This window comes from Sorex araneus, chromosome 5 (genome assembly GCF_027595985.1).
Source record: "Sorex araneus isolate mSorAra2 chromosome 5, mSorAra2.pri, whole genome shotgun sequence".
Lineage (NCBI taxonomy): Eukaryota > Metazoa > Chordata > Mammalia > Eulipotyphla > Soricidae > Sorex > Sorex araneus.
The window spans coordinates 196412966-196431757 of NC_073306.1; the positions used below are offsets into that span (position 1 = coordinate 196412966).

At 41.7% G+C, this 18792-nt stretch overlaps 1 protein-coding gene across 2 annotated transcripts in view; it reads right to left on the reverse strand.

The window, feature by feature from the left end:
• ADAMTS3 (ADAM metallopeptidase with thrombospondin type 1 motif 3) overlaps window positions 1-18449 on the reverse strand; it is a 231854-nt gene extending 213405 nt beyond the window's left edge. For both annotated transcript variants that reach the window (XM_004617908.2, XM_055138716.1), the window contains exons 1-2: window positions 18313-18449; window positions 16877-16904 (exon numbers count right to left, since the gene is read on the reverse strand). In XM_004617908.2, coding sequence (XP_004617965.2) covers window positions 16877-16904; window positions 18313-18381 — 97 coding nt within the window. In that variant the 5' untranslated portion in view covers window positions 18382-18449. The remainder of the gene's footprint in view (window positions 1-16876; window positions 16905-18312) is intronic.
• Between the last annotated feature and the right edge of the window lie 343 nt (window positions 18450-18792).

The window sequence follows — 18792 nt, forward strand, 5'->3', positions numbered from 1 at the left end:
TTTCCCAAATTAGAGGTGGGCTGCCTTGAACCTGTCCTGCTCTCCTCAAGGACAAACTTTCCTCTGTGCACAACCCTCAGAGTCCCTCAGCTCATCCTTCCCAGGAGCAGAACGAAATCTGGGGACTGGAGAGATAGTACAGCATACAGCCCAGGAGCTGTCCCTGGCATCCCACCTGGTTCCCCAAGCACTGCCAGGAGCCATTCCTGAGTGCAGATACAGGAGTTATCCCTGAGCACTGCTGGCAGGCACCCCAAATTATCAAACAAAGAAAAAAAAGAATGACATCTATGATTGCTAAGTCTGTCACTGTCACTGTCATCCCGTTGCTCATTGATTTGTTTAAGCGGGCACCAGTAACGTCTCTTATTGAGAGACTTATTGTTACTGTTTTTGGCATATCCAATATGCATGGGTAGCTTGCCAGGCTCTGCTGCTCTGGCTCGATACATTAGGTAGTTTGCCGGCTCTCCAAGAGGGGCAGAGGAATCGAACTCGGGTCAGCCACATGAAAGGCGAAAGCCCAACCGCTGTGCTATTGCTCCAGCCCTGCTAAGTCTGAGAAAAGTAAAAAGTTTGAGAAGTTCAGTACCTCCCTCCTCATTCTGCCTCCTAAGAACAATCCAAAACAGGGAACTGTGGGGACTGGAGCAATAGTACAGCGGGTAGGGTGTTTGCCTTGCACGCAACCAACCCAGGTTCGATTCCCAGCATCCCATATGGTCCCATGAGCACCGCCAGGAGTGATTCCTGAGAGCAGAACCAGGAGTAACCCCTGAACATCGCCTAATTATGACCAAAAAGCAAAAAAAAAATAAAAGAAACTGTGTTCCCTTTATGTCACAGGGGCTGACCCCAGTGGGGCACAACACCAAAGGGTATGGGAGTGAAGGTCTGTCTCAGTGTCATCCTGCTCACTTTCCCCTCCAGGTGAGGGCCTCTTCCTCTTCCCTGGTCCCTCTGTAAGACACATTTTACTAAATCCTTACGTTTGCTATTTCTCAATTTGTACAGTACCCATACAGGTAAGAAAATGTCTATTTTTGTCCAGGATCTCCTCAGAAATTTAAACAATCCTTAAGAACAAGAATTGAAACACTTCTGCTGGCAGTCTAATTGTATGCCAAACAATTTCCTTCAGGGAAGTCTCTCACAGCTGAATTCCTCACAGGAGAGTCCAACTTGGAATCTGCAGCTTGGATGTCTTCTTACTCCTGATGCTACATGAAACAACCAGATTCTTATATTTCCATGCATATGTGTGTTTGTGATACGTATGTGCATGTGTGCACACACATCACACACAACTTATACCAGAAGACTTGGAGAGGCAATGGCCTGCTTCCATATACTTAAAGAACACTGAACTACTCAGCGTTTTGGGGATTGACACTTTGGAATGTCAATCCTGTTGACTTTTCTAAGTTTCCCAACTTTAATCACTTGGATTCTTTGATACACATTTGTATTGGCCCAGGGTGAACAATGATTAAAAGAAAAATAAATAAATAAGGATTAAACTAAAACTTAAACAGGCCACATCTTATCATATTCAATTGAAATAATCATATGGGGCAGGAGGCATGTTGTATACTTGACAATGCTCGGGACCCATCTTAACCTTGTGCTCAGGATTCACTACTAACAGTGCTCAGGGCATCCCCCGATGACGTACCAGGAATATTAAATCTGGGTCAGTCACACGCATGCTATGTCTCTGGCTTTCTCTTGAACTTTAAAATATCTGAATCGAACTTCTTTTATTTGTGTGAGTACTCATCTTGTCCCCCTGATTTCACTATTTACTGATTCTCCCAAGTCCCAGGCCTAAAAATAACTCAATTCCTCAAGTGCTACTGATTTCTCCTCAAAAATTCCCCTTTTTTCCAATACCTTTGGAAAGGTCTTTATCACCTCACCCTATAATGCTAGCTTTTTTTCCAAGTCTAAGCCCCCCTGATAAAATTTGTTACTAACCAGTATTATATAAATTTTCTTTCTTACTGCCAGGAAAACTATTTTAAAGCACTGCATCTAAAATCCCTAGATTCTGCCACTTACTATTGTTGTGATTTTAACCCCTTAAAACTTTTTATGCAAGAATTCTTTTGTAAAACTGAAGATAATAGTATTTAATTTATAGGCTTGTAAAAACTGACTGGCTGAGACATTTCAAATGCAGCATTTGCACACGTAAGAGGTCAATAAATGTAAGTTATTAAAGCCACTCCTTCTTCTCTATGAAATGCTTCAACAGAGTAGCATCTATCCAAACTAAAAAGACCTGATCAGAAAATGGGGCAAAGAAATGAACAGAAACTTTCCCAAGGAAGAGATACGTGTGCCAAAAGGCACATGAAAAAGTGCTCTACATCACTAATCATCAGGGAGATGCAGATCAAAACAACCATGAGATACCACCTCACACCACAGAGACTGGCACACATCCAAAAGAACAAAAGCAACCACTGTTGGAGAGGATGTGGGGAGAAAGGGACCCTTCTACACTGCTGGTGGGAATGCCGACTGATTCAGCCCTTCTGGAAAACAATATGGACGATTCTCAAAAAATTACAAATTGAGCTCCCATTTGACCCAGCAATACCACTGCTGGGAATATATCCCAGAGAAGCAAAAAAGTATAGTCGAAATGACATCTGCACTTATATGTTCATTGCAACACTGTTTACAATAGCCAGAATCTGGAAAAAACCCGAGTGCCCTAGAACAGATGACTGGTTAAAGAAACTGGTACATGTTTACAATGAAATACTATGCAACTGTTAGAAAAAATGAAGTCATGAACTTTGCATATAAGTGGATCAACATGGAAAGTATCATGCTAAGTGAAATGAGTCAGAAATAGAGAGACAGACATAGAAAGATTGTACTCATCTGTGGAATATAAAATAACAAAGTAGGAGAATAATATCCAAGAATAGTAGAAATAAGTACCAGGAGGTTGGCTCCATGGCTTGGAAGCTGGTCTCACATGCTGGGGAAAAAAGCAGCTCAGATAGAGAAGGGAACACCAAGTAAAATGTGGTTGGAGATCCCACACGGGAAGGGAGATGCGTGCTGAAAGTAGACTAGAGACTGAACACAATGGTCACTCAATACCCCTGTTGCAAACCAATACACCCAATTGGAGAGAGAGAGATCAAAAGGGAACACCCTGCCACAGAGGCAGGGTGGGGTGGGAGGGAGATGGGATTGGGGGGTGGGAGGGATACTGGGTTTATTGGTGGTGGAGAATGGGCACTAGTGGAGGGATGTGTTTGCTAACATTGTATGAGGGAAAAACAAGCTCGAAAATGTGTAAATCTGTATCTGTACCCTCATGGTGACTCACTAATTAAAGAATAAAAAAAGTGGTGTTCTTTAAAATATTTTTTTAGTTTAAACCTGAATATTACTTGAAATACTAATGACTGCCTAAGCTTCACTTCACAAGAAACTAAGAGCATAGATAGAAAATAGAAAATTAATTGTTTTAACTGTCATTGAAGATCCTCTGTACTCTCTCCCTAACTTTTTCTTGGTGGTCGTGGGGGGAGGGTTTGTTACACTGGAGGTCACACCAGGTGGTGCTTGGGATGTATAGCAGGTTCTGTGCTCAGGGATCATGCTCAGCATTGAGATCATATGTCGTCTCAGGGACTGACAGGGCCTGAACATGGGTCAGCCTCATACAAGACAAGCACTCCTCAACCTCCTGTTGTGTCTCTCTGGTCCAATTCTCCCTAATCTCTTTTGGCATCATCTCCCATATTATCCTACTGAAACATTTCAGTGCTGTCACTAGTCTCAGCTAAATCCCACTTAATCCCACCTTCCTTAACAGCCCTAACAGTTTATCACCCAGGGAGAAATGACGGCTGCTTTCTTTCCATAAGTGCAAATCCACCCTGCCCACAAAATCTATCTCAACACCCGTATTTTTCAGAAGTCTTCCCTGCTAACTAATCCAGAGTACCGTCTTCTGGCAAAGCTTCTAGATCTCACTGTCACAAACTGTCTGTTTTTAAATTATAAAAAATACCGATGGAAACAAAAGTTTTATGTTTAGGTCATCCTTTCAGAGATTTTAAGTTTGGAGGCACAGGGGTGTGGTATATTACTATGTTTCATGTTCCTAGTGTAGGGTAACATTGGTTTGTCCCATTCCTTTGTTTATCTGTAACCTCCTCTCTGTGCTCTCTTCCCCAAGCAGTTAATCAGCTTTTTCCCTAATCAGATTCTGTTCATTTGTAAGGTCAGATCCTTCTAAGACACTGAAATTGTATTATAAGTTAATATTGCCTTTCTCCTTTCTTTTATATCTTTTGAATAGTTTACTTTAAAGCAATGTCTTTTTTGTACAGACAAAGGAAGACAGTTAATATTATGCTTTTGTAACTTGGGAGTAAATTGTCTCTGAACAATACGAACTCCTCAACAAAGATGAGGAAGGGCATCTGCTTCCTCAACTTAAGACTCAGTTGCCCTTAGTTCCTAGCACCCCAAAAGCAGGGTGCCAACAAGGTAATGAATGGACGCAGGACAAGCTGTGAGTTACCCTGGCATCGAAATGGGCCAGGCCAAAGCGACACGATACTTTACTATAAGTTGAGAGCATAGTCATGGACAAATGCTGTTATGATCCAAAATTAATGAGGAGACGAGAACCCTGCTGGGGATAGGAAAGACTAATCCCTATCAGAAAGCACTGTAGTCTGAGATCAAGATGACCCCAGGAGATCAATTCTCTAAGTTTAATGTATCTCTTACTCTGTCCATACAAAATGATTAATATTATGAATGTTTATATGTTTGTTTGACAAGGAGAGGAGAAACACACCCATGGGATTCTGCTCTTGGGTGGGTCATCCTGCTGAATGAGAATCTGTCCTAGAGGAAGCTTCACCTGAGGGAAAGATTTTACCTCTGTTGATTGTAGTTGATTGTATGACCACATCTACGTGTAATTATTACCCCAACTGCTCATGCTTTGGGATTTAACGAGACTGTAAGAGGGAGCTGGGGAATCCAGAGCGAGAAGGAGAATGAAGTGGGACAGAGAAGGAGAATGAAGTAGCATTGGGGAGGAAGAAGCCGGAGGAGAATCAGAGAACGGGAGGAGATTGGAATAAACTGCAACTGACACCAACCAGCCTGGCCCTGGTTTCCTCCTTCATCCACCCATTGCCATGGGCCTCCCTGGGGTGGGGAAGGCAGCCTGAGACTGACTACTGAACGCAGGTGGCGGAGAGAGACAGCCGCTGCACGGCCTCTTCGTATTTTATTTTTAGTAAATACCCTAGTGTGTATCAGTCTTTGGAGAAAACTAAATAGCTATTTCTGGAAGTGTAGCTTCTTGGGAGTCCCTCAAAGTATAAGATGTACACTCTGGCGATTTTCTTTAGCTCCTTTGTCACATGTGCTAAGACTGAGGACAAGCAGGTTTGCACTGTTCTTAGGATGTTGCTGCATTAAACCAATGGTCCCTACAAAGTATTATGTGGCCCCCAACTCAATACAAAGACCACTCTACAGAACAAGCGGGAGTCTCTAGTAGTACAGTCAGGATTGCTAGGACCTAGCAAGATAGAAGTACAAAGTTCCCACCATTAACACTTTTCCTAATCAAGCTAAAAAGCCAAAAAAGCTACCCCTAGCACACAGAATATTGGAACACTTGAGACTGATGCTATGACTCTAGTTCACACACAGGGAAGGAAAGACTTTAGGATGGCTGAGTATTCAAGGTCTGGAATTAAGAAGGACTGAATTTAAATTCTAGTGTCAAGCTGGGCTTCAGCGATAGCACAGTGGTAGGGCCTTTGGCTTTCACGCGGCTGACGCGTGTTCGATTCCTCCGCCCCTCTTGAAGAGCCTGGCAAGCTACTGAGAGTATCATACCCGCACAGCAGAGCCTGGCAAGCTACCCATGGCGTATTGGATACCCAAAAACAGTAACAATAAGTCTCACAATGAGAGACGCTACTGGTGCCTGCTCGAACAAATTGATGAGCAACGGGATGACAATGACAGTGACAGTGTCAAGCTAATGCACTCTTTGACATCCTACAGTCAAGTTCTAGAGAAATGAAGTCTAAAAAAATATTAGCTGTAAAATAGGGTAAATAACAGGGATCAAGATGAAGTAAGATAGGTAGAGGGCTTCATTTCTCTCAGGGTTTCTTAAAGTCTTTCTACTCATATCTCCTTTTTGCCAGAGAAATGCAACACAGGTGAACATACCCACAGCACCTCTGATTCATTATGCATTTGATTTTCATTAATTCTGGTCATTACAATTTCAGAAACCTTTGACCAAATTCTTCATGATCCCCATCATCAGTTACGTGGGCCCATATGAGGTCATGCTCCAGTTTAAGAAATTAGTTTATTTAATAATGCTTTAATAAGCAGAAATACCTGATATAATTATCACCACTCTCTATCATTCAGCCAGAGCTATTAAAACAGAAAGTCAGGTTCAGATTCTGAATCTGGGGTCTCAACACCCCTAGGACTCTCCTGCACTCCATGCCGGCCCCAACTTGGTATTTCTGAGAAGGGACCTTAAGGGCCATGTTAACAGAAGGCCAGACTATTGTGGCCACCATGAACTATCACCCCAGCCCCGGATCAGAATTCCCACCCAAGAATGACTGATTACCCTGCTAAAAAGAGGCGTTCACACGGGCCAAGTCATTGATCAGGTACAAATGATCCGTATACAACAATCTGGCCACAAGAATGAAATCAAGTAAGTATTTTCAAGATCAGCTAAGAAGCAGTTCTAACAGCATTTCCAAATGCTGAGCCAAGAGTAAGGAAAGGACTTTCATCAGAAAAGATGGGAGCCAGCTGCTGCAGGAAAGATGTCAGAGGGGTGAGGAGGGGACCTTAAAGAAGACATCACATGCCAAAGGGCTTTCCGGGCTGTAAACACTGACTAGACAAGGAAAACCGCACATCTTCTTCCAGAGCAATTAAAAATTCATTGTGCTACACACTGAAATTTTACACAGTCACATTCTTTATTCCTCACTTCATCTCTTCGAGGCATTCATCACCCCAAGGCAGAGAAACTCTTCGCTGTCTTTACATTAATTGCAAACCTCTTTTCATTATCAGAGATTCTTCAACAAGACATTTTTTTTGGGGGGGGGCACGGGGGCCGGGGGCGCTGTTTTTTGGCTCTTCATTAAGACAGAACAAATAGTTGTGAACTTCAAAATTCTTCTCATTTTTTTAAAACTGGATTTTTAAAATAAATATTTGTTATAATTGCACAATGTTTATGTTTGAAAGGGTCACTCAGGAAAGAACAGCACATTTTTTAGTTCCAGAACATGAAATCAGGTAAGAGAAGATTATTTCAGAAGGGCAAAAACATGAATGTAGCTGTTTCAAAGAAAAATTTCCAAGAAGTTTCTTTGTTTATTAAATCTTAAGGTAATTTAATAATCAATAATAATATAACAAAGTATAGAAGATTAAGTTAAGGCTCAAATGTCAAACATTTAATATTTTAACACTTTGTAGTCTATAAAGAGGTTCCACTGGTTATATTTATCATTGCTGTAAATTTTATAGATGGAAAGATTTAGGCATTACTTAAAATTTTTCAAGTGCCTTATGATGTTTTGATGAATAATTGTTCTAAAAACTAATATTGAGTGTAAATGTAAAGCCGGGAAAATTAGCATTTGGCCCCAAATACCCTAAGTGTCCCTTAAAACTTCCTATAGCTGGGGGAAATAGAACAGATAAGAAATGTGGGTAGCATTTTTAATGGTTTCCACTAAAAATATACTTGTTGTAGTTATATTTTCCAAGTCTAAAGGTCTGCTCCCAGTTTGATAAAAGTATGAGAAACTGTAACAAGCTCTTTGGCTATTCTATTAGTTTCTTATTGCTGCTATAATAAAAATGCCACAACTTAGTAACCTAAAACAACATGAATTTGTTATCCTACAGCTTTGGAGGTGAAAGGTCTGGAACAGGTCACACAGGGCTAGACTCAAGACCTGAATTACTTTGGAAGATCTGGAGCCAGAGGTTTCTGGAAACTTCAGAGGCTGGAAGTCTGGCTCCTGCGAAAGATGGAGAAAGTCCCTCTCCTTTTCCATCTTCAAAGACAACATGATGCCATACATTTCTATGTTGCTATCTCTTAATCCTCTGTAATCCACTCTCTTCCACCTCCCTCTTTCATTTATAAAGACATCTCCTGATTAATCCCCAATTATATGCTGACCAATTACCAATCTTGATTTTATGGGCAAACTTTGTCAAGCCACATAACATATACACAGATTCCAAGGATTTAAACATAAACCATTATCCTGTCTCCCCGGCTCATTATTCCCAGTAATGAACAATTCTTTTACAGTTCTGACTTTACTAAACAAGTATGCCTCCCAGCATCAACTCTTATCTCAATCCAGGATAATCAGAACACCACATTCCATGACCACAGCAAATGTTTCATGGATAAACTTAGGATTCGGAACAGGTAGCCAATAAAGCCCCCATCAGAAAATTGTATTAAGAGCTCTCATGAAAACACGTGTGTCCTTTACGGCAGGGTGAAGAGTGGAATAATAACTTAGAGATGGTGGTGACATACTAGTGAGGGTTTGGGGTGAGTGGGGTGAACACCAATCTTAGCAACAGGAAAAGTGAGAAATACAATGACAAAGGGAGAGAAGAAAGTAAAGAAAAGGGAGGAAAGGAATATGAGCTACAAGGGAGATACAGAGAGAGAGAAAGAGAGAGAGAGGACAGAGGAGAGAGAGGGAGGAAGAGATTTCTCCCATTCTCAAGTCTAGATTCAGTTATATTTGACCTTGACCAATCTTGTTTTTATTAATCAGTGTCAAATAGTTATGTACGAAATAATTATATTGAATTTTCATCCAATGCAATCATGACTGCAACTGGAACTTTCTCCCAGTGAAATTAAGTAAGCTGAAAAGAAGAGAATGAACTGTGTCTGATATACACTAAACAGAGGTAACATTGAATCTACATGGAATAGTGGTTTATGCAACATTCGTTACTCAGTTCCCTCCCTCTAGTGCTATATTGCAGTGAATTAAGCGGCACTACACTGAGATATCAATACAAAAACAGCAAATGAAAATAGAACTCCCAATGTCTTGTCATTTGAAGAGCTAAGTGGCTTAAAGGTTAGCAAGTCCAATCAAATGCAGCAAATTATGGTGCCTGGAAATTCATGGAGCTATCTAAAATGTGGGAAAGAGAACAAGCTGGCTTTCCTACAGGAGAAGTGATTTTAAAAAGGCAAAAGGCTAAGACACACACATAATGACAACTATTATAATAGTTTGCTTATCACATATCAGAATTGTATATCTTTTATAGCTCTATTAAGTAAATCCCTGGTAGTATACCCATACTACAATAAGTGATTTGTTGGGAGGTTAAGGTGATCAGTGAGAAAGTAAATTTTTTTCTCTTTTGAAATCAGGATTTGAAACAATGCAGAGTCTGTGCCCCTATTTAATAGACAATAGGCCATGAATATATATAGGTCTGCTACTAAGGTTATTCTGTTTAGATATTTGGTTAAGGACTAGGCCTCACATATGAAATAGAATTTTCACCTGTAAAAGAACGCAAATGCAAATAAATGAAGAATTAAATCATTCCCTTATTTTCATTTGTATATATATACACACATTAAATATAGATACTAATATACAGAAAATATATTTAATATTTCAAAGGTCACAGTCACAGTCACTGTCATCCCGTTGCTCATCGATTTGCTCAAGCAGGCACCAGTAGCGTCTCCATTGTGAGACTTGCTGTTACTGGTTTTGGCATAATGAATACGCCACGGGTAGCTTGCCAGGCTCTGCAGTGCGGGCGAGATACTCTTGGTAGCTTGCCGGGCTCTCTGAGAGGCGCAGAGGAATTGAACCCAGGTCAGCTGCATGCAAGGCAAGCACCCTAACCTCTATGCTATCACTCCAGCCCAACAAGGCCACAGTACCTGGAGATTTATATATTTAGTCCTATTTTACTTTACATAAGTTTTCTAAATATTATTTTTGTTTGATCAGTCATGTCAAGAACAAGATAAGACTATCTTGTGCTGTTCACAATTCAGTGTGAATTCCATCAAGATTCATGAAGAACTTGTGGTTGTCATTTTCATAAACAATAGACCAAGATTTTGCCACAAAATCTCTCCCAGGGAGTTAAAGTTAGTCAGCAAAGTCATGTAAACTTATTTAGAAATCTAAGATGGATCAATTACATGTGGGAACATATTTCTAAGCTAGGAAACATCTCCCACACTTTACTATCCCATCTGACAAATGCACAATTTTTGAACTCTCTTCTAAATTTTCTCATAACTGCACTAACAAAACAGCCAAAGACTTTTATAATATAATTGTCCATAACAAGAAAAATGACTAATTCATTGTATTTCCCAGACTGTTTATCCAGATACTTTTAATTATATTCAAATGTCAAAAAAGAATAGAGCCAAAACTCATTTAAAATTGAAATTTCTAAAATTAACACTTTCTAATATTGCTAGTAGGAGTTCATGGTATAACACCTGTTTCAAAAGCCATTCGTCACAATTTATCTTTTTAACTTGGTTTAATTCAATAACAATTTCTCAGACTCGCTCCTAAAATAGTAATGTGAAAGCAGACAACTTTCTATAGACAATACTAATTCAACACCCATTACCTTATGAAATGGATTTCCTTAGGAAAACAATTACATAGATTAAATTTTGTTAGTATTATAAAAACAACATTGTGAGGTTCCTGTAAGATAGTTTAAAGAGCTGAGCAAAGATTGAGTATGGAGAAGGTCTGGATTTGATCCAAGGCATCATATGGTCCACGGGCAAACTAGGAGCAACATCCATGTAATAAGCCAGGAGTAGACCCTGAATTCCACCAGATGTAGCCTAACCATGATCCCAAATAAATAATAAATAATTTAAAATAATCATCTGGGGAGGGAGGGTGTGTTTGCTTAAAAAGTTAATAAAATAAAATGTCATTTAGAAAGAACTTGTAATAATGCTTATAAAAATGCTGAGGAAGACAGGAAAATCAAAGAAAAAATTTACAGTGGACAAGAGTGAAACATTTATAATCAGAAAAAACTAATTATAAAAATAATTCAACCACTTACAGTAATAATAGTTGACTTTGGGATAAGAGCTGATCTCATTCAAGGGATAATGAGAAGGTTCCCAAATTCTGAAAATAAAAGTGCTCTTTAGGCAAGCATCAGAGTTCCATCTAACTCATCATTGTTAACCTCCAGGTCAAATAGTACATGATTTTACCAGGCGATCTGGACATGGCTCTGATGAATTTCCAAGGTAATCTGGGTAAATTCCGCATACGCATAGAATGTTTACAGATAATCACAGTGAAGTAGTGGTTACCTTGAGGATTTCATAACATTTCCGATTGGTGCTCTGACACACACACCAAAAAAATTAAAAATGAAAAAAAAAAGTGAAACATCTGGAAGAAATATTTCAGATAAACCATCATAATAAGGTGCAGGTGACAGATTACAAATTGCACTTAACATCTCATCTAACACTATAGCTCTGTCATCCCTTTGTTCATCAATTTGCTTGAGCAGGCACCAGTAACGTCTCCATTGTGAGACTTGTCGTTACTGTTTTTGACATATCGAATATGCCACGGGTAGCTTGCCAGGTTCTGCGTTGTGGGTGGGATACTCTCAGCAGCTTGCTGGGCTCTCCAAGAGGGATGGAGGAATAGAACCTGGGTTGGCCTCGTGTAAGGCAAATGCCCTATCTATTGTGCTATCGCTCCAGTCCTATCTCATCCAAGAAACTTAAAATATTTAACATTATTTTGATGCTTAAAGGTAGCTAACCCAGCAAAGCCAAGTGTGTTATATAGCCTTTACTAACAAAAAATAATAATGGCTCATCAGGAAGATAAAATTCTATTATAATGAATTTTTTCAGCTTCCTATACATCACTTTTCAGTCTTGCTGTTAACAAAGTGGATTGACAGACTTGATTCACTTTATCTCATTTCCCCTGACAGGACAAATGATTTCCATACAGAAGTATTCTAAGACTACACACAATTCAATTCAATTTGCCAAATACTTATAAAAGACAAACACATGTGTACAAGGTTCTGTGAGCTTTGTAGGGTAAAATAAAGGCCCAAAAACTCTCTATTTTTTATATCCAACTTTGATAGATTAAAAAGTAATCCTATAGACATTGCCATGATCCTCATTTTCTTGAAGACCAGTTAAACCTGGAAAGGGACACAGATCAAAGAAAATCAGCACCAGGGCAAACACAATACCCTAGTTACTGTATCTATTATTAAAATAATAACTACTTAAAGACTTGCATGGTACCAACTCCTGTCTTATATACTAGGGATTCAGCAATTAGCAAGACAAAGTTTTTGCTGTCCTGAGACTTGCATGGGTGGAGGAAGCTACCCGCCAAGAGATAGGAAAGTGACTCCTTAAGTCATAAAAATCAAATAATCACGTGAAAATAATGGAAATTATACATACACATATCATTCACCGAGAAAAAAATAACACTAGTTTGGGGACTTACTAAGTGTTTACTCCTGGCTCTGTGCTCAGGAATCACTCCTGGCAATGCTCAAGGAATCATATATTGGTGGCAGGGAAAGAACTGGGGTCAGCTGCATGCAAGGCATGTGACTTACCCACTGTACTATTTCTCTGTCCCCATAATGAATATTTGAGGACAGGATTACCAATTTTATTTTGCTTTGGATGAAATGCAATGGAATTTGAAACTGGGAAACCAACAGGGTAGAGAATGGCGCCCATGCCTTGAGTAAAGGCAGGGGATACAGGAGGGAAGACAGCTTAACACCAATCCCTCACTAGGGTTTGCATCTCATGATACTCAGACAATCTTAAAGTGGTAGCTTATGAAACAAAAGAACTCAGCATTCTTTTCAGATTCTCTGGTTTCTACAGAACTATTATTATTGCCTCAGCCACATGTGTCACAGAGCACATCTTCCTATCCAAGCAGGCCAGCCAGCCAGCTGCCCACAATTACTCTAGGCATATTACCAAGGCCAGATTCTGAGTCAGACATGAAAGAAGTCCCTAATATGCCAGAAGGGTCGAGTAATGGCCTCATGAAACTAACTTACACACAAAACATACGTGTAAACATGAACATATATGTATGTGTGGATGGATGGTTGGTTGGATGGATGGATGGATGGATGGATGGATGGATGGATGGATGGATGGATAGATGGTATCAGGTAGGTAGGAAAGTATGCACACAGTACCTCACTGGTTGACGATGGAGCAAAGAACTAAGTCAAAGTTCAAACTTATTTGTCTGCTTTCTATAGGGTGAGTCCTACGTTCCCCCATATCAACAGGGTCTTTTTCACACTGCGTGGAGAGTGAAGGAAAAAAGCAAAATCCAGTGTGACCCACTGTATAGGTGATGTACTACAAATACTCTAACCTGTATCCATCATAAAATTGCCATCTATCTAAAAAATATCTAGGTGTGATCTATAGAAGTCATCCTAGTCCAAAAGGATAAATAAGCTCATCAATTTGTTCAAGTGGGCACCAGTAACGTCTCCATTGTGAGACTTATTGTTCCTGTTTTTGGCATATCCAAAACGCCACGGGTAGCTTGTCAGGCTCTGCCGTGTGGGCATGATACTCAGTAGCTTGCCGGGCTCTCGGAGAGTAGTGGAGGAATCGAACACAGGCCAGCCACGTGAAAGGCTAATGCCCTACCGCTGTGCTATCGCTCCAGCCCCGAAATATATACTAAAGAATATATATGTAAAGAATATATACTATGAGCTTCAATTGATAAAAGCACACACACACACACAAACACTCAAACTGGCAGAGTTTGTCTATTCCGTTAGAAGTCAAGAAAGAAGTTTCCTTTGTAGAGAGATAGTGTACAAAAGGAGGTTCAGGTGGTAACCATAGTCTAATTATTGATCCAGGTACTGTTTTGCACAGTGTTCCCTTTGTGAACAGTCAACAAATGTTCACCATATATTATCCTGCATATATTCTGTATTCCAATTAAAAAGATTCTTTAAATTTAGCTTCCTAATAATTCATGCTTTATTGCTAATTAATATTTATGTCTTTTTTAGGCAAATCTCAAAACCATGGAACTTTCTCCAGCTGATTTTCAGACCAATGAATACAAAGTAACTAATACTACAAACCTTACAAATCTTTACTATGTCATCGATCAACTAGCACCTTCAGGAACTTATATAAAACCACTTCTACATAAGTTACTAAAAAAAATTAAACATATATAAAGAAGTGGAAATTTCATCTATGTATATAACATTTTTTTAATGTTTTGAAAATCCCTCTGAAAAGCCACCTAAGTGTTTATAACACAAAGTCAACTGAGAGCTATCACAAGACTCAGGAATCAAATCGATTTTTTCCTTTCTCTCTTCTCTTCACACACTTAAAAGTGATAATCATGAGGCAAGGGCAATAGTTCAAAGGGTTAATGTGCATGCTTTGCACACCGCCGGTCTGGGTTCAATCCCCAGCTTTACATGAGCCCCAAAGCACTGCCAGGACTGACAACCAAGCACTGAGCTTGGAATGGCCTTGAACACTTTGGGTGGAACACTCCCCCGCCAAAAAAAAAGAACAAATATAATAATTAAAGGGGAAAAGTCCAAAGCTGAAGAACTTGGGAATGAGTAATTTGTAGTAACCCTTAAAGGTACCCTCCCCTCCTTTCTTCCAAAGTGTTATCACTTCCTTCCAACCAAATTTAAGCACACCTGTGATAATTTCTTTTCTAAAGAAAAAAAGGCTACCAAAGTAATCTATATTAGCAATAGGATTGGATAAATGTTTAGGGCCTCTTACATGAGAACAACTCCTGTCTTAAAAAGTAATCAAAGTGGGGCTGGAGCAATAGCACAGCGGGTAGGGTGTTTGCCTTGCACGCGGCCGACCCGGGTTCAATTCCCAGCATCCCATATGGTCCCCTGAGCACTGCCAGGAGTAATTCCTGAGTGCATGAGCCAGTAGGAACCCCTGTGCATCGCCTGGTGTGACCCAAAAATTAAAAAAAAAAGTTATCAAAGCAATAAATTTTATTCCTTTAAACAGCCATTTAGCTTTGATTTGGGAGTCACAACCAGCAGTGCTCAGGATTTACTCCTGGCTCTGTGCTCAGAGAATCACTCCAAAAGGTCCTTCGGGAACCATATTTGGTGCTGAGGATTAAACCTGGGTTAGCTCCATGCAAGGCAAGGGCCTTTCCCACTGTACTAGAGTTCTAGCCCCTTTAAAAAAAAATGCTTTTTAAGAACCAGAAATCTAGCTCACAGGGCTGGAGCACATGCTTTGCATATGGGAGCCACAGGTTTGATTCCTGGTACCGGATGGTCCTCTGAGCACTACAAGAAGTGACCTCTGACCACCATGCCAGGAAGGGTCATCAGAAGAGGTGCCCCAAAAAGCAGCTTTTAAATTTACATACAAAAATCCTGAGATGTTTAGTCAAACGTTTAAGTAATAGAATATGTAACTTCACAGATACTGTACATTTTGATGCAGTTCTCATTCATTCCTCTACCCTCTGCATTGCCTGAGGTCGTGTCCTGGAGAAGAGAGGTAGCAGTGGCAAGCCAGGAGCAGAAAGGGAGCACTCTGACATTTGCTCATGTACAGCAAGCTACACACAGACACGTCTGATTCTGTACAATCCTGGGATCCCCTCCCCAGACACAAATATGGAATCACTCTAGCTCTTCACTATGCACAAGCAGAAGCGTCCTAACCTCTTAAGCTTCATTTTCTTCATTTCTAAAATAAGCACAATGGTGTCCTTACCTTGAAGTGCGGCTGGATGTGAGAATTAGATAACAATAGTGCCATAAAGCAACTGAGACTGGATTTGGCACATAGCAAATGGGCAATGACTTTGTAAGAATGTCTGTAGTAATAAATATTCATTTAAAAGATTCATTTAAAAGATTACTTTATAGTATCTCTCAGAAATAAGGAATTTACAATGTCTAAGTACTGTGCCAAGAAAAAAAAAAAGGCAACTTATCTTTTAGTTACTCAAGTGAAATGCAATTTAAAAGACTTTGAATGTTGCCTGGCTTCTTGCCAATGACTTTTGGTGAATTCAGAACAAAAATGATTATAAACAGCTTCTAAAACTACTATAAAATTTGCAGTGACTTGCTGTAAGTCCCTTACCTTCCCTGGATCTCAGTCTCATCTCCCTGAAATGGATAAAATCATGTTCACCTGACTAGATAATACTGGGGTTTTAGATGTTGTCTGCAAATAGCTTTTCTTGCACGCTACTAGAATAGCCATTTTTTAGCAGTTGAGTAAGAGAAGTCACGAGAGGGTTTATCAAATGCTGGGATAAAAATTATTTTAATCTACATTTTGTACCATCATCTTACATTTAGACTTACAAATAGCCTTCCCTTCTAAGAAGACAGATTTTTATCTCCCTACTGTCTTCCAGCCCCTATGTGACTCTTAGTACCTAGCAGTGTCTTGTGCAAAAATAGCAATAAATTAATTTAAAAGTCCAATAAAAATTCCAAATACAAGAGAATATTTACATCATTATAACTCAACCTGACAAGTGCGCCTGGTCCTCTGGGAAAAGGAAGAACAATTTTTCTTGTTTTGTTTTGTTTTTATGTGGGAATTAAAAAAAGAGAGAGAAATGTTTTAGTCACCAATGGGAGAGATTCAGAAACAATATTTAGCTTACCTCATTCCCTACTTTCTACTATGATAAGAGTGACATCTGAGAACAAGGCTTACCTATTTGCACCATTTCTTCATTACCAGCCTGGAATGGGGGAGGGGGGTGTGGAGTAAAAAAAAAAAGAAGAAGAAGAAGAAAAAAGAGAAAAGAAACAGTTACTGGGTTTCATCTTATCACCTTGTGCATTTTATTTCTACCATTAATGCTTTTCAGGAGCTAGCTAATCAGGAGATACTCAAGACTGGGATTGGTGCCCAAAGGCTGCACCTCGGGTTGTAGAAGGTTCTTGTAACAGGAGCGGGAGTGAGCCAATTCAGTAAGGACTGGGGACAGGTTATTGCCTGGCCGTTTTCATTTGAACATTAGGAAGCCAGCAAAAATAAACACGGACGCTTAACACTTTCTCCTGAAAACTCCAGATTCTAGGTCAGAAGTAGAAAAGTCTGGACTCACACAACCGCCAAGAAGCTCTCAAAGAGCGCCTGCCTGCTGGTTGATCCGTTTTGAGTTCAGGAACGGGCTAAGTCAATTCTGGACTTTTTTTTTTTTTTTTACCCTGTAGGTCAGACCAGGCAGGCCGGAGAAGTTACCCCAACCGACAGAGCAATTCTGTAGCCGAAACGCCAGTGGCCAAGAGCGTTCGTGATTTACTACCGACGGCTCGGCTCCTGCGCTGAGCCATCCCAAGGACGCCGAGCGCCTCGGGCTTCACCTTGCGTCTGCAGGGGTGGGGGCTGGGCCCAAAGGGAAGGAGCTGCACTCAATTTAGCTCTCCGAAGACGTGGGGCTGGGCAGCGGGGGGGCGGGGGGGAGGGAGGAACGCGGTGGAGCCTCCCACCGCTGCCCAGGAAAAACGCAGGGCAGGAAGCATCCCCGGGGCCACCCCTTTCCCCAACTGTCAAACCCCGGCCCCGCCGCGGTCCTCCCAGGACACGTGTCTGCTGGATCGCTCCTGGCAGGGGCCAAGGACTTCCTGCAACCCCCGCCTCCGGCTGCCCGCAAAAGCTCTGAGTCAGAGAGCGGGAGAGAATAGCCCCGCGGACCCGCCGCGGGCCGCCGCGAGCCGCGTCCCGGGATCCTGGCCCCCGCGGGCACAACTTCATTCAAGCGCCCAGACCGCCCCCGGGACCGGGGAAACCCGCGCGGCCCCGCCGGCGCGCTGCAGTTCCTGCCCCGGGGATCAGGAATGCCGCAAAGTGCCCGAGCCCGAGGTGTGACAAGCCTGGTCCCCAGTCCTGGAAATCACCACGGCTCGGGCAGATCAGCCCCCACCCCCTTCCCCACGCCCCCGCCCCCGCCTCCCCACACCACCCGGAGCCCGCACGCTGCGCCCGGTCCTCCGAACGCCGCTCCAGGAGGCACCAGACAACGGGGAAGGGTGGGAGAGGGAGGAGTGGGGAGGAGGGGGGAGAGGGGCGAGGGGAGGAGGAACTTTGGGGGAGAAAAAGGTTGGGTTGGAGTCTTTTTTTTATTGTTATTATTTTCCACTTACTTGTCCATCGGCTGAGGTCCTAACCTCTACCAGGGCGGCTGCTATCAACCAAAGTGACAGGAGAACCATCCCGAGTCGAGTTCACTTTTCAACTTACTGGGCAAAAGCCAGTGCCCAGAGCAAGCCCCCCGCCGCCAAATAAGTTTCTTTGGGGACAGGCGGGGGAGGAAAATGAGGGGAGAAAAAGCAGGGGGGGGGGGGCAATGCAGATCTTTTTTTTTTTTTTTTGGAAAAAAAGAAAAAAAGATCTTCTGTGCTTTTGCTTCAATGAAAATGCAATCTGAGCTCTGCAAGGGGCGCCTTCACCTTCTCACCCCGTCCCCCGAGTCAGCGCGTGCAGGAGCGAGAAGGTGCCGGCGGGCGGGGGCGGGGGCCGGGGCCCCGAGCAGTGCCCGGGCGGTGCAGGAGCAGGCGTGGGGGCCCCCCGGAGCCCCGCAGGGGGAGGCGTGAGCGGGCGCGACGGGCGAGCGGGCGCGGGAG